Below are 19713 nucleotides of genomic sequence, written 5' to 3'. Positions count from 1 at the left end.
GGGGGGGGGGAGAGGGAGGGGAAGGGGGAGAAGAAGAAGAAGAAAGGTTCCCTACATCAAACAAGTGTGATTTCATTTTAAAGAATCTCATTATTTGGGTTCACAGACACTTTTGGGAATCCAATGAAAGTTATAGACTCTTTCCCCAGAAATGCAACACATATTTAAGCACAGAACTTGATGATTTTCACAGATACTATGGACCTGATGATACTCAGACCATGGTTCTGAGACTGAAAACCCCAACCATTGAGGGTTACATACACATGCCCAAAATGCCAACAACTACTGGCAAAAAACCTCATTTGGTAGCAGAATTAATATCTAGAACACCCAGAGACTTACATTATCCAGTTTTTCTTCCTATGAAGTAAACACTTAAGAAAAGAACACTTTAAGGAAAATTACTCAAGGGCTTCCATTATCAGCAGATTTATCCATACACGCCTGCTGGTCCTGGATGTATACCTGAGTGAACAGCCACCTTCTTGACCACATAGCTGCTGAGTGCTGTGATCTGCCGTGGAATGGGCACTGTTCCACTGGAGACGCCCAGCCCCAGCCGGCCATTTGTGGCTTCTCCACAGGCATACACCTTCCCTTCCACGGTCACTGCAAGGAATGAGAGCCAGGAGGGAACTCACTTTTCACAACATAAAAACTAATGTTTTTGGTGCTAAACATAATTCAAAATTTTTAAATATTAGAATAATCATACCTGCAAACAAACTTTTAGAACCACCAGCCACCTGTACCACATTCAAAGCAGATAGAGTCTCAGAGAAGGAAGGAACCTTTATCTAGAAGTTTTTTAAAAAGAAAAAAAGAATAATTTTATTTGTGCTCTTAAAATTATAAGTAAACTTATTAGATGATACACAAATGACAGTCATGTGCTATATATGTATATATACATATGTGTGTGCATGTGTGTATGTATATACATATATATATGAACTGAACGTGGCCTCAGAAAACAATAATGGAGCTGGAAAATCCCTATCACCTAGAGACATCACAGCCATCATGTCTTAGTGCAACACATTCCTCATGTGTGTGGTGATGCCCGTGTAAACAAACCTATTGCACTGCTAGCAGTATTAAATATAGTACATACAATTATGTGTAATACATAATACTAGATAATAATACATGACTATGTATTTAAATCATTCTTCTAGAGTGTATTCCTTCCACTTATTTAAAAAAGTTAACTGCCTCAGGCAGGTCCTCTTCAGGAGGTATTCCAGAAGCAGGCGTTGTTGTCACAGGAGATGACAACTCTATGCATGTTACTGCCTCTAAAGATCTTCCAGCAGGATAAGATGTGGAGGAGGAAGACAGTGATATATGATAGACCAGACTAATGTGCACATTTGTGTCTTCATTTTTAACAAAAATAAAAAATCTGAAAAACAGAAAAATGCTTAAAAAATAAGGACTAAAGGAAATGTTCTTGTATGGTCATGCAACGTTTTTGTGTTGTAAGTTAAATGTTATTACAAAAGAGTAAAAAATTTAAATTTATAAAGAAGTTATAATAAGTTTTAATTTCTTATTGAAGAAAAATACTTCTAAAAATAAATTCAAAGCTGCCTAAGTATACAGTGTGTATGGTCTACTGTAGTGTACATAATGTCCTAGGCCTTCACATTCACTTACCACTCACTCACTGACTCACCAGAACAACTTCTAGTCCTGTGAGGTCATTCATGGTAAGTTACCTACACAGGTATACCAATTTTTACCTTCTACACTGTATTATTCTGTACCTTTTCTATGTTTAATATGATTAGATACACAAACAGCACCATGTTACAACTGCCTACAGCAAGGGTCCCCACTTCCTGAGCCACGGACCAGTACTAGTCCATGGCCTGTTAGGAACTGGGGTACACAGCACAAAGTGAGCAGTAGGGGAACAAGCAAAGCTTCATCTGTATGTACAGCCACTCCCCATCACTCACATTACCACCTGACCTACACCTGTTGACAAATCAGGGGAGGCATTAGATCCTCACAGGAGCACGAACCCTACTGTGAACTGTGCATGTGAGAGATCTAGGTAGTGCACTCTTTATGAGAATCTAATGCTGATGATCTGAGGCGGAGCTGAGGTGATATGCTAACACTGGGGAGAGGCTGCAAATGCAGATTGACATTAGCAGTAAGGTTTGACTGCACAGAGACCATAACAAATCAACTGTTTGCAGACTCATATCAAAACCCTATCAGTGAGTGGCAAGTGAGTTGATGAACTTCAGTTGTACACCTGCATCTGGTGGCAGGCTTTAAGTCAGAATCTGAGACTTAATTTTAAGTGCATGGCCCATCCATTTTTATTTACCATTTCTGTCTGTGCCTCTTTTTTTGTTATGATGAACTGCATAATTATTTCACCATATATTACAATATAATAATAATAGAAATGAAGTGCACCGTAAATGTCATGTGTTTGAATCATCCAGAAACCATCCTTCCCACCCCCCAGTCCGTGGAAAAACTGTCTTTCACAAAACCGGTTCCTAATGCCAAAAAAGTTGGAGACTGTTGGTCTATAGTATTTAGCACAGTAACAAGCTGCACAGGTTTGTAGCCTAGGAGTGACGGGCTACACCATGTAGCTTAGGTATGTAGTAGGCCACATCATCTGTGTTTGTCTAAGTACATTCATGATACTTGAAGGATGACAAAAAAAAAATCACCTAATAATGAATTTCTCATAACATATCTCTGTCATTAGGCAATGCATGACTAATTTATATGATTATAATTAACCAAATACCGCTAATTTATATGATTATAATTAACCAAAGGAGTTTATTATCTCTTAGAGATAATCACTAAAGGACTTTAAGAGTGAAATGACATACTGTGATTTACTTTTAAATAAACCAGAGTTGAAGGAAGTAGGGAATAAAGACAAAAACCATAGGCAGCTATTGGTTAATGTTGAAGCTGACACCAGGAATTGAGGTCTCATGATCCTAGCCATTCTACTTGGGTATGTTTGAACATTTCCATAAAAGAAGGTAAAAAATAAAATATAGTTGGCCCTCCATATCCATGGGTTCTGCATCCGTGGACTCAACCAACCGGATCAAAAATCTATTTTTTAGTTATGTCTGTACTAAATATGTACAGAATTTTTTCTTGCCATTATTCCCCAAACAATACAGTATAACAACTATTTATATAGTATTAGGTATAATAAGTAATCTAGATATGATATACAGCATCTGGGAGACTGTGTATAGGTTATATGCAAATACCATGCTATTTTATATCAAGGATTTGAGTATCTACGGATTTTGGTATCCTCAGGGGATCCTGGAACCAATCCCCCATGGAGTCTGAGAGATGACTTTATATGTAATGTGACAAGGCCTCCACCCACCATAAGCCCCTCAAAGAAAGGCAAGTGTGCACGCACACATGCTCTGCTAGTTTCCCCAAGTTCACAAAGCACTCTTTCCATGGAAGTTGCTTCCCGCTGAAAGCAGTCCAAGCACCAGGAGCCTGAAGGGCAGAAATCATATCTTTATCATCTCCATCCCACTATGGCATTTTCACACATGACTTTGTTTATGATAACCAAAAATGTTTATTGTGTCAAAGGAAAGAGAAGTATATTTATAGTTTACAATTCTCATCTATGCACTTGTTAAATCCTTTCAAACGTTTGCTTTCTAACTTATATGACAGCAATAATACAATTAAATCTAAAGTATACTATTTCCCTAGGACAGAAGCTTCTCAGAAACCAAATTCGATAATGTAAAGAGTTCATGCCAAGAATCACTTTCAAAAGCTAACTTGGAAGACAACAAAAACAGATAGAACACTTCAAGGGCAGCGGAGTGGAGCCCGCATGCCCCGGGGCACGTGGTACCTTAGAGCCTTTCAGCCCACCCAGCTGGTCCTTGTCATTCAGGCCCCACACGAACACTTTGGTTCTTATTGTTGCTGCCGACTCCAGCCCTGAAGCCTTCTTCCTCAGGAGGCTAACCACAGGAAAAACAAAGACAGAAATAGGGGTTATTCTGCATTTAAAAACGCAAAAAAGAAAAAGAAAAGCAACCTCGAGCACTCAAAGTTTGCTATGTTCAGAAACTTCAAAGTTTTGTTTTAATACAATAAAATCTCAAGAATATACAGAAGAAAGTATTTCAGAGGATCAAATTTTTTAGATACCAGCACACTACCTTTTAATACAAGAGTTTAATTTTTGCTTTTCATTTTTGGTGAAGATCTTTCTACGATATGCTGTGTATTCACCTCAAGACCAAGTTCTTCAATACCAAGAACATGACAACTGTGTTGATGACTTGGAGCAATTATTACCCATTACACCTGCACAGTACTACAAATAGAAGTGCAGGGACACTGGGGAAATGTCCCCAGGAGCCACCACAAGGACTGGTTGTGTGGCACTGTCCCTAGACCTAGACATTTGTTTGGTCATTTTCGCCCCCAAAGAAAGAATAAAATGTGGCCATGTGACATTGGAGGTACTCAAATACATGCCCTGAAGCACAATGCCACCTTCTGCCTCTTCACTCTCTGCCCATAACACCAGCCAGAGTGCCGGGTCGCCACATTGCCTAGCTGGAGAGCTCTGCCTCCTGTCTTTCCCAGGTGCTCTTTCCACCATTTCACCTCATCTCCTGACCTGCCCTCAATGGGTTGGAAGTATAATGAACAGCAGCCCAAACACTCCAATTCTGGAACTTGATGAAACCACAAAGTACACAGGACAGTGTTAGATTTTCTTGGTCAAAAGTTTGATGCCAGGTGATAAGGAACTGCTTCTTTTGTGTTCAGCTTTTTGTTTGCTTTTGTTCTATTTTTATACACTAGGATGGATGACTGAGGACCCCAGAGACTAGGCTCTAGATAGGTAAGATTCTTTTCACACACTATATACTAATAAATATTTACTTTAAGGGTTTACTCTTGTACAGTTTGGGAACAAAAATGCAGAAAAACTCTTCCATCTATACCAGGCACAGCAAAGAGCAGAATATGCACTTGGCATTGAAACATCTTGTAACACATTTTTAGTAGAAACATGTACAGGAACCCAAGAATGATATTCAAGATATGTAAAAACTGGTACCATGTAGGCATCAAGCAGTTATAACGAGGGCTGTCTGCACATGGTTGGTGTGGGAGTATCTTAGTGGGGAAAGTCCTCTGGGATACTGCTCAGACCACTGACTTATCCATTGACTAATTAATGATATCTTACAGGAAAAACCATTTCAAATATCTAGATCTTATTCTGTCAATATATTCAATTATATAAAAATCTAATCAGCGAGTAAAGCTCAATACTTTTCTGGTTATTTCACATATATAGCACATGTATTAGTATTTGTCCAATTCATTTTAGTAGCTACCTAATAAGAAAGTACTAGTCTATAATCTTTTCTCATAAAAATCCCAATCATTTCTTTATTTACGTGAATTGAGATTTTCTGTATCTAAATAATATATGTAGACGCAATCAGTGTGAACTATAACATATAACATAACATACATTTCAGATAAGGTAGTGTCTGTTGTTCACACTACTTTCTTTTCAACATCTATGCAAAGGTTCCAAAATAAGACAGGACAGAATCCAAAGCAAGATCACAGTCCAGAACAACCTGATTTATCACCACAACTGCTATTCCCTCGTGACTATATTATGTGCTTAACAGCAGCAACAGGCAGTGCCCTCTTGTCTTCTTATGCCACACACCAGAGCAAAAAGTGTGCTGGTCAACGGAGTTCAGCAATTCTGATCTGCCTCCTGAGCCTGTCTGCAGGGCCCTGCCATACCAGCAATCCAACAGCACTGTGAGGGTGTTAACATATCCAGTGAGTATGCATACCCTTTGATTCAGCAATTCCACGTTTAACAATTCTCTAGCAAAATACAACATATACGCAGCAGTGGTTGTCTACACTGTTTGCTGCTGTGACTGTAAACAGGGTCTAGAGCAGCCCCTGCACATGCAAGTTCTCAGTTCATGCCTTGAAATAAATTCATAAATATGCAAAGACTGAGCAGTATCATTCTTCTCCCCTGGTATATGCTGTTTTCCCTACCAGAAACACCTCTGCCTGCCTGCTTTGCATAATAACTCTGTCTTCCCATACATATGGATTGTGGGTGGGTTTCCTGATTGTCCTGACAGGACCGGACTTCACCGTAAACTCTCAAGGAAGCATGCACTCCTTCCTGCCATGTACCAAGCCCATAACATCATATTAATATATGTGAATCTGTCATTTTATTCTGCATGTTCACTATGGTATTCCCAGCACACAAAACTGGGAATGGCCCACAGCTGGTGTTCAAAAGATATATACTGCATGAATAAATACAATAACGGTCCTCACCAGAGTGTTCACACAAAATAAGGAGCTAAATAACAACAATCATAAGACAAATTACAGTACTCAAAAATTACATGACAGAAGACTAATGATATGGATATTCTAGAGACGGATGGTAGTGATTACATGACAAATGTGAATGTACCTAATGTCACTGAGCTTAAAAATAGTTAATATATAAGTTAAATATTATATATACTTTACCATAATGATAAAGTTAATGATAAAATACCTAGCAAAAAGAACTATAAAATATACTATGCAATTTCCATAGGAAAATGCATTTAGAAACAAACAAAAAGTTAAACTACACACACAGACCAAAATAGTAATAGTGATATCTCATGGAGAAAATTAAACATTTTCGTTTCCCTCTTTTAATGGCATTTTTCTAAATATAATGTGTTTCTACATTAAACCTCCTGGGTTCAGGCAATCCTCCCACCTCAGCCTCCCAAGTAGCTGGGATTACAGGCATGTGTCACCACATCTGGCTAATCTCTTTCTTTCTTTCTTCTTTTGAGTAGGAGTCTCTCTGCCGCCCAGGCTGGAGTGCAGTGGCACAATCATAGTCACTGCAGCCTTGACCTGCTGGGCTCAGATAATTCTTCTGCTTCAGCCTTCCCAGTAGCTGGAACTACAGGCGCATGCCATCAAGCCCAGCTAATTTTTGATCTATTGTAAAGATGAGGTCTCACAAAGTTGCCCAGGCTGGTCTTGAACCCCTGGACTCAGGCAATCCTCTCACCTCTGCCTCCTCCAAAGTGCTGGAATTATAGACGTGAGCCACTGTGCCCAGCAACATTTTCTTAAAAATACAAGTTAAATTATATCTTTTGAAAACTCAACTAAAATTGACCAAACATTTTTTGAACATAAAACTAATCTCAGGTTGAGATGCCCTCTAATTAAACATGTATTTCTAAAAGAGAATGAGGCAAAGGTGAGTGAGTATCAAAAACAAATGGCTTCTACCTTCCAGTGCTGCCTTTATCATCTTCCTCCTCTTCATTATCTGATGCTAAGAACGGAACTGCAGCAAGATCTTCTTCCTCTGCACGGATCCGGCCCAGCAGGATGAGGCCATGGATTTTACAATCTATTCCTGAGCTCCTGCACTGCTTGATGGCAATTTCAATATACCTGTGATACTAGACAGAAAAACAAGAGCCACAGGCCTTGTGGAATCAAATGTATTAGATAATTTAACTGGAGAGCAGGATATGTGAGACACAGAAGTGTGTGGAAAGCCAGAACTCCTTTACTGAAGCTCTGGAAGTGTCAACTGAGTTAGTCAAAATTAACGCAGCCACATCTGAGTAAGATCTACCTTGAAAAGAAGCTATTGGCTAGCTCATCAAATTTGTTTACTTGAGGCTCAGGACCCTCTCTGATTTTCTTACTAAAATTATTTAAATAGGATGGGATTAGAAACATTATTATTTCCATTTGAAGTTAATATTAATTGCATCTCATATTTAACATTCCTGTCTTTCACTATTTGCCTTCATGTCTTCAATTAAAAAAAACTTTTCTCTATGTAAACAAGCGTCATTCATATTTTTAATAACAATTAAAAAATGAGATGGTAGTCTTATGGAATGACCGCAAATCCTTCTGTCTTAGAGCTTTCTTGAATTAAGATGTGTTAAGAAAGAGATTAAATGACAGATAGTAACAATCCCTTTATAATTTTTAAAAAGATTAAAAAATTGAATATACACAAATTAGAGAAAGTAGTACAAAAAACCTCTATAACACCATTACCTGGTTCAACAATTATCAATATATGACCAATTTTGTTCATATAGAGATTTTCATAAGAATATTCCAGGTACTATGGTGTTTTGAAACTTCAGTATGCATCACTGAATTAAGGACATGTTTAAAAACATAGCCACATTACCATTATCACTGCACAAACAATAATTCCTATATCACTTAATGTGCTACAGTGATCAGACTTTTCTGATCGTCTCATAAATGTCATTTCACTGCTGACTTGTTCAGATCTGAATATAAACAAGACCCAAACTCCCTTTGTTCTACCTGTGCCATGCATTTGTGAAAGTCAATCTATTTGGCTTTCCAATGCCTGGCACCCTGTCTGCAGACTGCATCTTGCAGTGACACTGGCAACATTTCTCTCTCTCTGCATTTCAGGTGAACAGAGGGTGATGGAGCAAGAAGCATGCAATACTAAGTATCACTTTTTACTTCCTAAACCAGACATGATCAATCTTCAAATCTACCTATCTCATAGGAAATATGGCTTCAACAACACCAAAGGGATGCAAAAGCCAAGCAGAGAATATGAAGAATACTACAGGGAAAAATTACCCAGTTTCTTCTCTTCTTTAGGAGGAAAAACCAAGAGAACTAAGACGTAAATGTGCAAATATCACTGCAAAGTGCAAACATCATTTGAATCACAACTCACACAAACTGATTACAAGAGAATATTTATGCAATACTAGGAATACCTGAACACTGACTGGCTATTATATGATGCTCAAGAACAATTGTTAGGTGTGATCATGGTATCAGGGTTACCTTTTATTAAGCCCTGTTAGAGATGAACACTGAAGCAAGTGCTATTGAAATAAGATCACGTCAAGGTACTGCAGGTGGATGGAAGTGACACGGGGTGAAACACAACTGGCAAACGGTTGATGATGTTGAGGCTGCGTGCGCAACTCATGGGGGGCACCAGTACATTTCCTGTCTATGTTTGCTTTTATGTTAGGAAGTTTGTTTGATTAAGGTAAAGACACCTTTTATGAATGATAACCTCAGTTGTTGACTTAATTAACTCTGCTGTAATTCATTTGGTTAAAATACAAAAATACTCTGAGCTATAACTAAGATACTCTGCAAGTTATGTTTAGTTACCTTGCAGTAAATTAACAGTAAAATGCACTAAAATTCAATATTCTCTTTTCTCAGAAAAACTCAATATTATCTTTAATTTTTATAAATTTGCCAATTATGTATTTAACATCATTGGCACTGATAATTCAGTATATCACAAATAGTTCGATGACATTCCAAAATAAATGGTGGCTAAGTGAATAATAATGTATATTTCACAATAACTACAAGAGAGGATTTTCAATGTGCTCAACACAAAGAAATTATATATATTTGAGTTGAGGATATGTTATTTAGCCTGATTTGATCATCTCACAAGTATACATGTAATGAAATATCACACTGTGCCCCAAAATATATACAATTATTACCTGTCAGTTAAAAATAGAAAAAGACTTTAAAAAATGGTTAAACTGTATTTAATAATTTTAAAATAAGCTCCTCACCTGTAATAAACATTAAATGAGTTTTTAAGAAATCAAATGTTTGATATTTTAATTTACTATCATTGTACCACTTAAATAAGACAACCATACAGGAGTACAGAAAACTGCCAGGCACGGTGGCTCACATCTATAATCCCAGCACTTTGGGAGGCCAAGGTGAGAGGAATGCCTGAGTCCATGGGTTCAAGATCAGCCCGGGCAACTTGGCAAGATCTCATCTCTACAATAAATCAAAAAATTAGTCAGGCATGGTGGCACATGCCTGTAGTTCCAGCTATTTGGAAGGCTGAGGCGGAAGGACTGCCTGAGACCAGTAGGTCAAGGCTGCGGTGGCCATGAACGTGCCACTGCACCCCAGTCTGGGTGGTAGAGTGAGACCACAACTCAAAAAAAAAAAAAGGAGTACAGAAAGCTGTCTTAATTTGTCTTATTTTAAATGTATTTAACGTATTAAAATAGTGCTGACATCCTATGTGAAAAGATTTACTGGATGATTTGAAAGTGACAGTCTCACTGATCTGCAGTATGTTGGTACCATTTAAAAGAAAAGAGCCCAGCCGGGCTCGGTGGCTCAGCCTGTAATCCCACGCTTTTGGGAGGCTGAGGTGAGTGGATTGCCTGAGCCGGCGGGTTCGAGACCCGCCTGGGCAGTGAGACCTCAGCTCTACAATAAATAAAAAATTCAGCCGGGCGTGGTAGCGCATGCCTGTAATTTCGGCTACTTGGAAGGCTAAGGTGGAAGGATCGCCGGAGCCCAGCAGGTCAAGGCTGCGGTGGCCGGGAGCGGCCACTGCACTCCAGTCTGGGCAACAGAGTGAGACTCCAACTCAAAAAAAAAGAAAAGAATCCTCACTGACTAAGAGAATTTTCAAGAGATAACTTTTGGAAGTTATTTTGTTACCAACTGAAGAACTACAATGGGAGGGCGGCTTGAGCCCAGGGGTTCAACACAAGCCTGGGCAACATAGAGAGACCTCATCTCAAAAAACATAAAAATAAGAGAGGAGACAAGAAAAGAAAAGAGGAAAGGAGGGAGGGAGGAAAAACTGTCACTCTATGACAAGTTCAGGAGTTGATGCCAACAGGTGTGACAACAGAAATGCAATTTCAGTGTCACATATACAGTTAGAAAAACAACCAGAAACTAAGAGGTCTTTAATGAAAATGTACAGGTGCAAACAGCAGACTGCATGTTGGACAACTCACTAGGAGCATTTACCCAGTGAGTCTCTGCTGCCAAAGATAGAATGAAATTTATTTCGTTTCCTTTTCAAGCTGATCTGATAAACAGCAAATTCAAGTTGTGTAAAATAAGTTGTTTGTTTTAACATGCTAAAATTTAAGCCAAATACAGTCAATTATTTAATTAAGGGGGGTAACTGGGCTCAATGCTAGCATAGAAATGGCCAAGTCACCTCCTCTGACACTTGCAAATCATCCAAAAAGAACACTCCCATAGCTACTTACCTCTGTGCAGTCATTCAGAAGGGGCACTGTGGTGTCAGTGGGGTTAATATTGATTGTCTTTAGTTCAATGAGGTTATTTAGGGAATTTCCACCTAGAGGGGAAAAAGGGGGTAATGGGATCAAACAAAGTAATTTTTATTATATGACAGAAGCAATTTCTTTCTGAGCAAACCAATTCAATTACCTGATACTACAACCAGAGAAGGCATGTAGCTACTGTCAGCAGGATCTACTATCATTTTTAATCTATGAACAAGAACATCTGGAAAAATCTCCAAACGAATCCAATGCTTAAAAACAAAAACAAAAACCACATTCTTGGTAACAAAATTCAGCTGTATTTTAACTACTACAATAGCATCACTGACACTTGAATCTACATGAGATTTTTACAATACAAAATGTGGTGGAGGGAGGGAGGGACCAACCCACAGAGACAGAGACAGAATTTTCCCTTACCACGGCTGAAGAAAGAATATTCTACCCCCATTATTTGCTCATTAGAGGAAAGTTTTACTCTAAGCCCCAGAAATGATGTACTTTTAGACTACCGACTATAGTGATCCTTTTAAACCCATCAAGGATTTAAGAGGTACTAGAAAACACCAGAGTCAAGATGGAGAAAGGCTCCCGCGTTTCAAAGTCTGAGCTGCATGTCCAAGTGAGGTGCACCCACACGTCACTGCAATCTCTACAGCACTCCACAGCTCCACACACACTTGTTAGGATATAGATACATATATAGATATATAGATATAAGCTTTCAAACAGAAGCAAAGTATCAATTCATATACTTTATGCAGGAAAAAATTAAAAACCTGACTACATTCTCTATCCATTGGTCAGTTAGATAAAATCTGTTACCCACATTGCTTAAAATCTCCGACAATAAAAAGGGGATGGTATGTAACTCAGTAATTCTGAAATAACGTTATGAGCTAAAATACAAATGAGCACTGACAGGTGCCATCAGTAAAATTTTACAGGTTTTTCCAAGTCATTTTGAAAATCTAAAACTCAAGCCCTCCGAGCAGCAGTGCTTCCTACTGCACCCACTGTACACTACCTTTCCTTGTGACCCTGAAGACTGCCAGCAGGGCTCACTGCCGTCAATGAGACGGGACGCCTGGTTCACCGAGGACGACACATTCAGGCTCTTCACCATGCGCGACCAGCTGTCCAGCAGCATTCCTGGCTGGCTGCTGTGGCACCGTTTTAGCTGTTTTCCAGAACGGCCACAAAATACTGCAGATTGGCCTATTTCATGGTGTCAAAAAGACAGTTACTACTTGCTGAACTGGGGCAGAACCTTCATAACCAAGAAATTAAGAATATTACATAGTGATGAGCTTCTTACTTCAAGAAAAATAGAAAGTTTTCAAACTGAAAGGACTTACTATCAAAAATGGTTTCGAAAACCTAGTCAAGACACCTTACACCAATTTATGACATGAAGTCTATATAACACTATGTTTTACTCCATTAAAATCTCTTGACTAACAGCTGATTAACATTATTTCCAAACAAAAAGGATACAAATAAGTTGTGGAGAAAGTACACATAGAAGAGCTCACAGAAGACATTCTTATTAAAAATGTTTTTATACACACAAAGCAAAAAACCAATTTGTAAAGTGTTTCCAATTCCATTAATGACAAATCTGTAAATTCATGTAGCCTTCCCCATTGAGGACAACCAAGAGAGCCAAGAAAAATATTGAAAAATGAATAAAAGTGTTAGAATTAACAAAACAGTAAAGAATTACACAGCCAGCACCTACGGAGGGAGGCTGATAGAGGCATCCAGATGACTTGCCATAACCAAAGGCCACTTCCCCTGACAGCATCTGTCAGCTTCCAAGCAGGGTCTGAAAGAATGCGTGGCACTTCTGACAGCCTTGGAAGAGGAAGGGTCCAGAAAAGACTGCAGAGCTGGGGGTGGCTGGCCAGAAAACAAGCCACACTTTGGACTCCAACAAGAAATACCCCAGGAGTAAGGTAGAATTATGAAGGAACTCTGGATCTTTTTTTCTTTAAACAGATTGCAGCTCAGCCTGAAACTGTCTTAATGAACGCTAATTAAGGTGAGCCCACACAGTTACTAATTTTAACCAAGTACCTGGCAGAGCAGGGAGAAAGACAACATTTTAGCCTCAAATTGAGATAAGAAGTAATTTTTAAAATACAATGTTCAGTACATAATGGCACATGAGGAGACAAAAAGAAGAAAGACTAAAGATCATCAGAGATTTCCCACTAGAATAGACCCATAGAGGTGCCAGATATTGGAGTTACAAGACACGGACGTTAATATAACTGCTTACTCTGTTCAAAAAGGTAAGACGTCATATATTTCAGTAGAGAACTGAAAACTATTGAAAAGAAAAAAACAAACAGAAAGAATAGAATAAATTCAATCATTAAAATTAATAACTTAATGAATAGGTTTATAACAGATTGAACTCAGCTGGAGACATAGTAAAAATGTCTAGAATAAAGAACTGAGAAGCAAAAGTTTAGAAAACATAAAAAGGTAAAAAACTTGCAGGATAGAGATAAGGTGAAAGAGGAGTCTCTCAAAAAAGAAGGAAGTGGCCAGGCAAGGTGGCTCCCACCTGTAATCCCAGCACTCTGGGAAGTCGAGGTGGAAGAATCACTTGAGGCCAGGAGAGAAGCCTGGGCAACACAGCAAGATCCCATCTCTACAAAAATTTTAAAAATTAAGTAGGTGTGGTGGCACACACTTGTGGTCCCAGCCACTAGGGAGGCTAAGACAGAAGGATAACTTGAGACCAGGAGCTAACGACTATAGTGAGCTATGACCACCCTACTGCACTCCAGCCTGCATGACAGAGTGAGACCCCATCACAAGCAAACAAACAAAAAAAAAAAAAAAGGAAGAGAGAGCAGAGGCAATATGTAAAGAAATACTGAATTACAGAATATTCCAAAACAGACAGAAGCCAGAGTTCAAAAGTCCTACCAACCCCAAGAAAGATAAAGAAACACACTGTTATACACATGTACAATTTGTGTACAATTAAAACAAAAAGAACATCTTAGCACAGATTAAGGAAAAATAAAAAGACTGAAGAGTTTTAATGGAAATCACAATTAGACTTCTGGCTGACTTTGATAGAAATAATATAAACCAAGATCTAATAGGATAGTATTTTTAAAGTGCTGAAAAAAACACATAGCAAAAAGATTTTTCAAAAATGAAGGAGAAATAATGACATTTTCAGATACACAACAAGAGATAATTTGTTACCAGCAGAAATGCATTTTTTAAAATATTAAGTATTCTTCTGCAGGAGAAAAACGATCACAGACAGAAAGTTAAAGATACAGGAAGAAGTGCAGAGAAATTACAAAGTAAGCAAAAAAACCTAAATGAATGATTACTAAAAATTAACAGTATGTCTTGCATGGTTTAAAATGTAGAAGTGTAAAAATTTTAAATATGTTAAGGACATATAAATCAGAATGATGATAAATGATGTTAAAGAGCGCTAAGGTCTTTGCATTACTTAGGAGAAGGATAAATTTACCAAATAATATTAGATTTGCATGAGTCAAAGATAGATGTTATAATATTTTAAGTAACTACTAAAACTAAAAATGTATATAACACATACTCTCCCTGTATAGTATGTAAATAAACACTAAAAACGTATATAACTTTCTAAGCCATTAAGGGAGTGGTGGGGAATTAAATAATAAAAAACATTAGTCCAAAGGAAGATAAAATGTAGAAAGGAAAACAGAGAATATAAGGGACAAATAAAAAACTTAGAAGTTAATCAATTTAAATAAAAATATGGCCAGTCTCAGTGGCTCAGCCTGTAATCCCAGCACTTTGGGAGGCAGAGGTGAGTGGACTGCCTGAGCCAGCGGGTTCAAGACCCACCCAGGCAACTTGGGGAGACCTCATCTCTACAATAAATCAAAAATTAGCCGGGCATGGTAGCGCGCGCCTGTAGTTTCAGCTACTTGGAAGGCTGAGGCAGAAGGATCGCCGGAGCCCAGCAGGTCGAGGTTGCGGTAGCCGGGAGCGTGCCACTGCACTCCAACCTGGGTGACACAGTGAGACTCCAACTCAAAAAAAAAAAAGAAAAAGAATACATAAAAATATATCAGTAATTATCTTAAATGTAAATAACTCCATGATCTAAATAAAATACAAAGATTATCATATACATATGCAACTTCAAGAAAAATATTTAAAATACAAGGATACAGAAATATTGAGGGCAAACAGCTGGAAAAAGAGACACAAAACCAACACCTCACAGAACCATAAGAGACATTCTTTCACACACACAAAGATCTGCATAATCCAGTCCTAAGCTGGGTCATATGGTCATAAGCAAGTTTCAAAAAAACGCCAAAGGGTCAAACAGAGTACAAAATTCTGAATAAAATGTAAAAATCAACAGTACAAAGATACCTAGAAAAAGTCTACAGGCTTGAAAACTTAAAAGAAAATAAATATAAGGAAAAAATCCCAACATAATTAAAAAATACATTGAAATAAATGATAAAACTACTATTGCATAGCAGAATACAGCTTAAACTTTGCTTAAAGATCAATTTTAAATTTGTATATTAGAAAAAAAGACAAAAGTAGATAAATAAACCTATATAAACCCAAATTTCATAGGAAAAGGAAAGAAGTAAAAAATAGAGCAAATCAAAGCCAAAAGTTGGTTCTTTGAATCCATGTCAGACTGATCGAGAAAAAAAGAGAAAACATTCAAGATCAGGTTAAAAACAGGACATCTATATGTTCTACAGACCTCCCCCCAAAAGATAAAGTTACAAACTAGAAATAGAAAAGAACTTCCTCAACATAATTAAAGCCACATATGAAAAACTCACAGCTAAAATTATACTCAATGGTGAAAGACTAAAAGGATACAGAAATATTGAGGCAAACAGCTAGAAAAAGAGATACAAAACTTCCTCTAAGATCAGAACAAAGACAAAGAAAGATGCCTGTTCACCTTAACCATTTCCATTCAACATATTATTGGAAGATCTATCTAGTCAAAGCAATTGGGCAAGAAAAACAAATATCAGCATCTAAATTGGAAAAGAACAAGTAAAATTGTCTCTGTTTGCAGGTGACATGATCTTATACATAGACAATCCTACAGAATCTACCAAAAAAATGTGCTAATAAAGTAAGCAAAGTTGCTAGATACAAACTGAACACACAAAAATTAGCTTTTTCCCATATACTATCAAGGAATATTCCAAGAAAGAAATTAAGAAAACAGTTCCATTTAAACTAGCATGAAAAACAAATACTTAGAAGTCATTTTAACCAAGAAGGAATAAGACTTACACACTGGAAATTATAAAAATTACTGAAAGAAATTAAATAGACCTAAGTAAATGGAAAGATACCCACCACCTGGATTGGAAGACTTAACATTGATAAAATGAAAACGTTGCCCAAAGCAATACAGATTCAATGCAATCCCTATGACAATCCCTATGACATTTTCTTTTACTGAAGTGGAAGAATCTGTCCTAAAATTCACATGTAACTTCCAGGGACACAAAGCAGCCAAAATCAATCTTGGCAATGATTACTTACCTAAATTAACAACAAAAGCAAATAAAAAGCTAAATGCACAGACAACAAAAGAAAAAAGTAGATAAATTGAACCTCATTAAAACTAAAAACATTTGTGTATCACAGGACCCTATCAAAAGAATGAAACAACAACCTAGAGAATGGAATAAAATATTTGTAAATCACATATCTGATAAGGGTTTAATATATCCAGAATACATAAAGAACTCAACATCAAAAATTTTTAAGTGGGCGAAGGACTCGAACGGACATTTCCTGAAAGGTTTATGAATGACCAAAAAGCACATGAAAAGAGATTCCAATGTCATTTGTCATTAAGAAAATGTCAAATCAAAATCACAAGACACAACTTCATACCCACTAGGATGGCTGAAACCAAATGTTAGTGAAGATGCAGAGAAATTGGAACCCTCAGAGACAGCTGGAGGAAATGTAAAGTGATGTGGCCACTGCTGCAAATATTTTGGCAATTACTCAAAAAGTCAAACAAAGAATTACCATATGACCCTGCAATCCCACTCCTAGGTGTATATCCAACAGTTTTAAAAACAGAGACTCAAACAGATACCTGCATAACAATGTTCACAGAAACATTATTCACAATAGACAAAAGGTAGAAGCAACCCAAATGTCCAATGGTAAATACATAGATAGATAAACTGTGGTAATACATATAGTGGAATATTATTCAGACATTAAAAGGAACAAAGTTCTGACACATGCTATGATATGGATGAAACTTTAAGACATTATGATAAGTGAAATAAGCCAATCATTAAAAGATAAATATTAAATGATCCCACTTAGATGAGGTATCTGGAGTAGTCAGATTCATAGAGACTGAAGTTAGATCGGAAGTTACCAGAAATGGGGCAGGAGGTAATGAGAAAGTTAAATTGTTTACAGAGTTTCTGTTCAGAGTGGTGAAAAGGGTTTGGAAATAGACAGTGATGATGGTGCAACACTGTACTTTTAATATCCCAAACTGTAATTAGAAATTGGTAAATTGCTAATATTATGTTAGATATATTTTGTCACTATTAAAAAAATAATAAATGATATACAAATAAAGGGATTTACTCTCCATCTAACCAACTCCACACCCCATGCAATGAAACACTTCTTAGTTTCTTAAGATTATTTTAGTGTTTCTTTATGAAAATACAAGCAAACAAACTTATTCCTATCCTATTAAAAAAAAAAAAAACACTGACCAGTCATCAGTGGATAAGATGACCCCCTCTGTCCCACTGTGCTTGCAATACAGTGCTCCCTAAACACATGTGAACCTTATAAAAGAGAAAACTGCCATACATGGGTGTCCACAATAATGATCTCATGATATCTAGTAGAGGAAAGAACATAACCATTCTGCCATACCTGGTTCATTTATTCGGCCAAATGTGTGCCTAGTGTTGTGTTTTTTGGTCTTGAAACATGTTTCACAAAAATCAAAGTCATCACAGTTTCTGCATTTGAATCTGGATCCATTGATAGGAAACATTTGACATCCATCACACCTATTTTTAAAATAGCCAGTGAGAAATGTGGTAACAAAAATACAAGCAACCCTCTCTACCTGGTGACTGTCAGCTGTATACCCAGAAAGATTTGCTGTTACTCTACTCTTGGGACTGTGATTCCAATAATATTAATTCTTATGCAACTATATTCATAGTGGCTAAATTGTATTAAGCATTTTACTTGAGTCAAGCACTGTGCAAAATATTTTAAAATAAACAATAATTTTATAAGCAAAAATAAAATAGCCAGTGAGTTAATGAGAAAAAAACCGGTCATTTCCTAAACTTAATTCAAAAGAAAACCATTCATCCCAAAACAAATCTAACAGACAAAAAAGTAAAAACTCACGTGACCCCAGGATGAATACTAGGCACCAGCTCCATTTCTGATAACAACCCTGTCCAGTGAGACTGTTGGGGAAAGTCGACAATGATATCTTTTCCATTGGCACTGAAAGCTAGGACAGAGCAGAAATCACCTGAAACATCTTCTTTAACACCAATAAAACCTAAAAATAAAATTAACACTATACCTAGCCATGGGATATAATACTGTAGTTATGTTTTATAAAGGGCACTTATCTTTTAGAGATATGTATCTTTTAGTGCTACTATGGATGAAGACACATACTAAGATACTCAGGGACTAGCTTCAAAATAATAAAGGGAAGAGATTATGAATGAAATAATTTTGGCCATGAGGGGACAACTGTTGAAGCCAGGTAATGGGTACATGGAAGTTCATTATACTATATTCTGTGCTTTTATATGTGCTTAAATTTTTCCACAGCAAGAAGTTTTGTTTGCTTGTTTTTAACTCTACCAAGTCCAAAGTTGATTTAGTACCGTCTGTATCTCAGAGAATAAAAGCTACATTGATAATGTTAAGATTTCTCTTGTCCTTTAATGAGAATAAAAGAAGAAAAAAAGAACAATGAGCCACACAAAACATTAATTTAGAAATCAGATTCTTATTAAAATTTGTGCTTTTTGGATTTAGAAATCTTTTAAGAATCTTTTAAGCAAAAAAAAAAAAATGTTAAAGTAAAATATGAAATAAGCTATTTGTTTGTATGCAACCTGAGAAGCACTAACACCCCATCCACCGGGGAAGAGCCACAAATTGTGGTCATTTTATAACCGATTTGATGAAAGGAAAACGTTCTACAAGGTTTAAAAAAAAATTGCTCTACGGCATCAGAAGCGTTTAAAGATAAAACTATATGTATATTTAATGATTCCTTATGCTATTGTTAAAATGGGTATAATGTACCTTTCTTCTTTTTATTTTTTTTTAGTCAGAGTCTCACTCTGTCTCCCAGACTGGACTGCAGTGGCCGCTCCCAGCCACCGCAACCTCAACCTGCTGGGCTCCGGCGATCCTTCCGCCTCAGCCTTTCAAGTAGCTGGAA

At 37.1% G+C, this 19713-nt stretch overlaps 1 protein-coding gene across 1 annotated transcript in view; it reads right to left on the bottom strand.

Annotated features, from left to right (window-relative positions):
* Window positions 1-19713, bottom strand: part of LOC103274643 (E3 ubiquitin-protein ligase HERC2) — a 223538-nt gene that overhangs the window by 59607 nt on the left and 144218 nt on the right. The window contains exons 51-59 of the mRNA XM_008072077.2: window positions 18651-18759; window positions 18159-18298; window positions 12241-12431; window positions 11359-11464; window positions 11175-11266; window positions 7366-7541; window positions 3893-4004; window positions 719-800; window positions 469-612 (exon numbers count right to left, since the gene is read on the bottom strand). Of these exons, the coding sequence (XP_008070268.1) occupies window positions 469-612; window positions 719-800; window positions 3893-4004; window positions 7366-7541; window positions 11175-11266; window positions 11359-11464; window positions 12241-12431; window positions 18159-18298; window positions 18651-18759 (1152 nt within the window). The remainder of the gene's footprint in view (window positions 1-468; window positions 613-718; window positions 801-3892; window positions 4005-7365; window positions 7542-11174; window positions 11267-11358; window positions 11465-12240; window positions 12432-18158; window positions 18299-18650; window positions 18760-19713) is intronic.

The sequence above is a fragment of the Carlito syrichta genome, unplaced genomic scaffold (genome assembly GCF_000164805.1).
Source record: "Carlito syrichta isolate Samal-C Ts95f unplaced genomic scaffold, Tarsius_syrichta-2.0.1 Scaffold314839, whole genome shotgun sequence".
Lineage (NCBI taxonomy): Eukaryota > Metazoa > Chordata > Mammalia > Primates > Tarsiidae > Carlito > Carlito syrichta.
The sequence above is the reverse complement of the archived record's forward strand: the minus strand, read 5'-3'. Positions and strand labels throughout refer to the sequence as shown.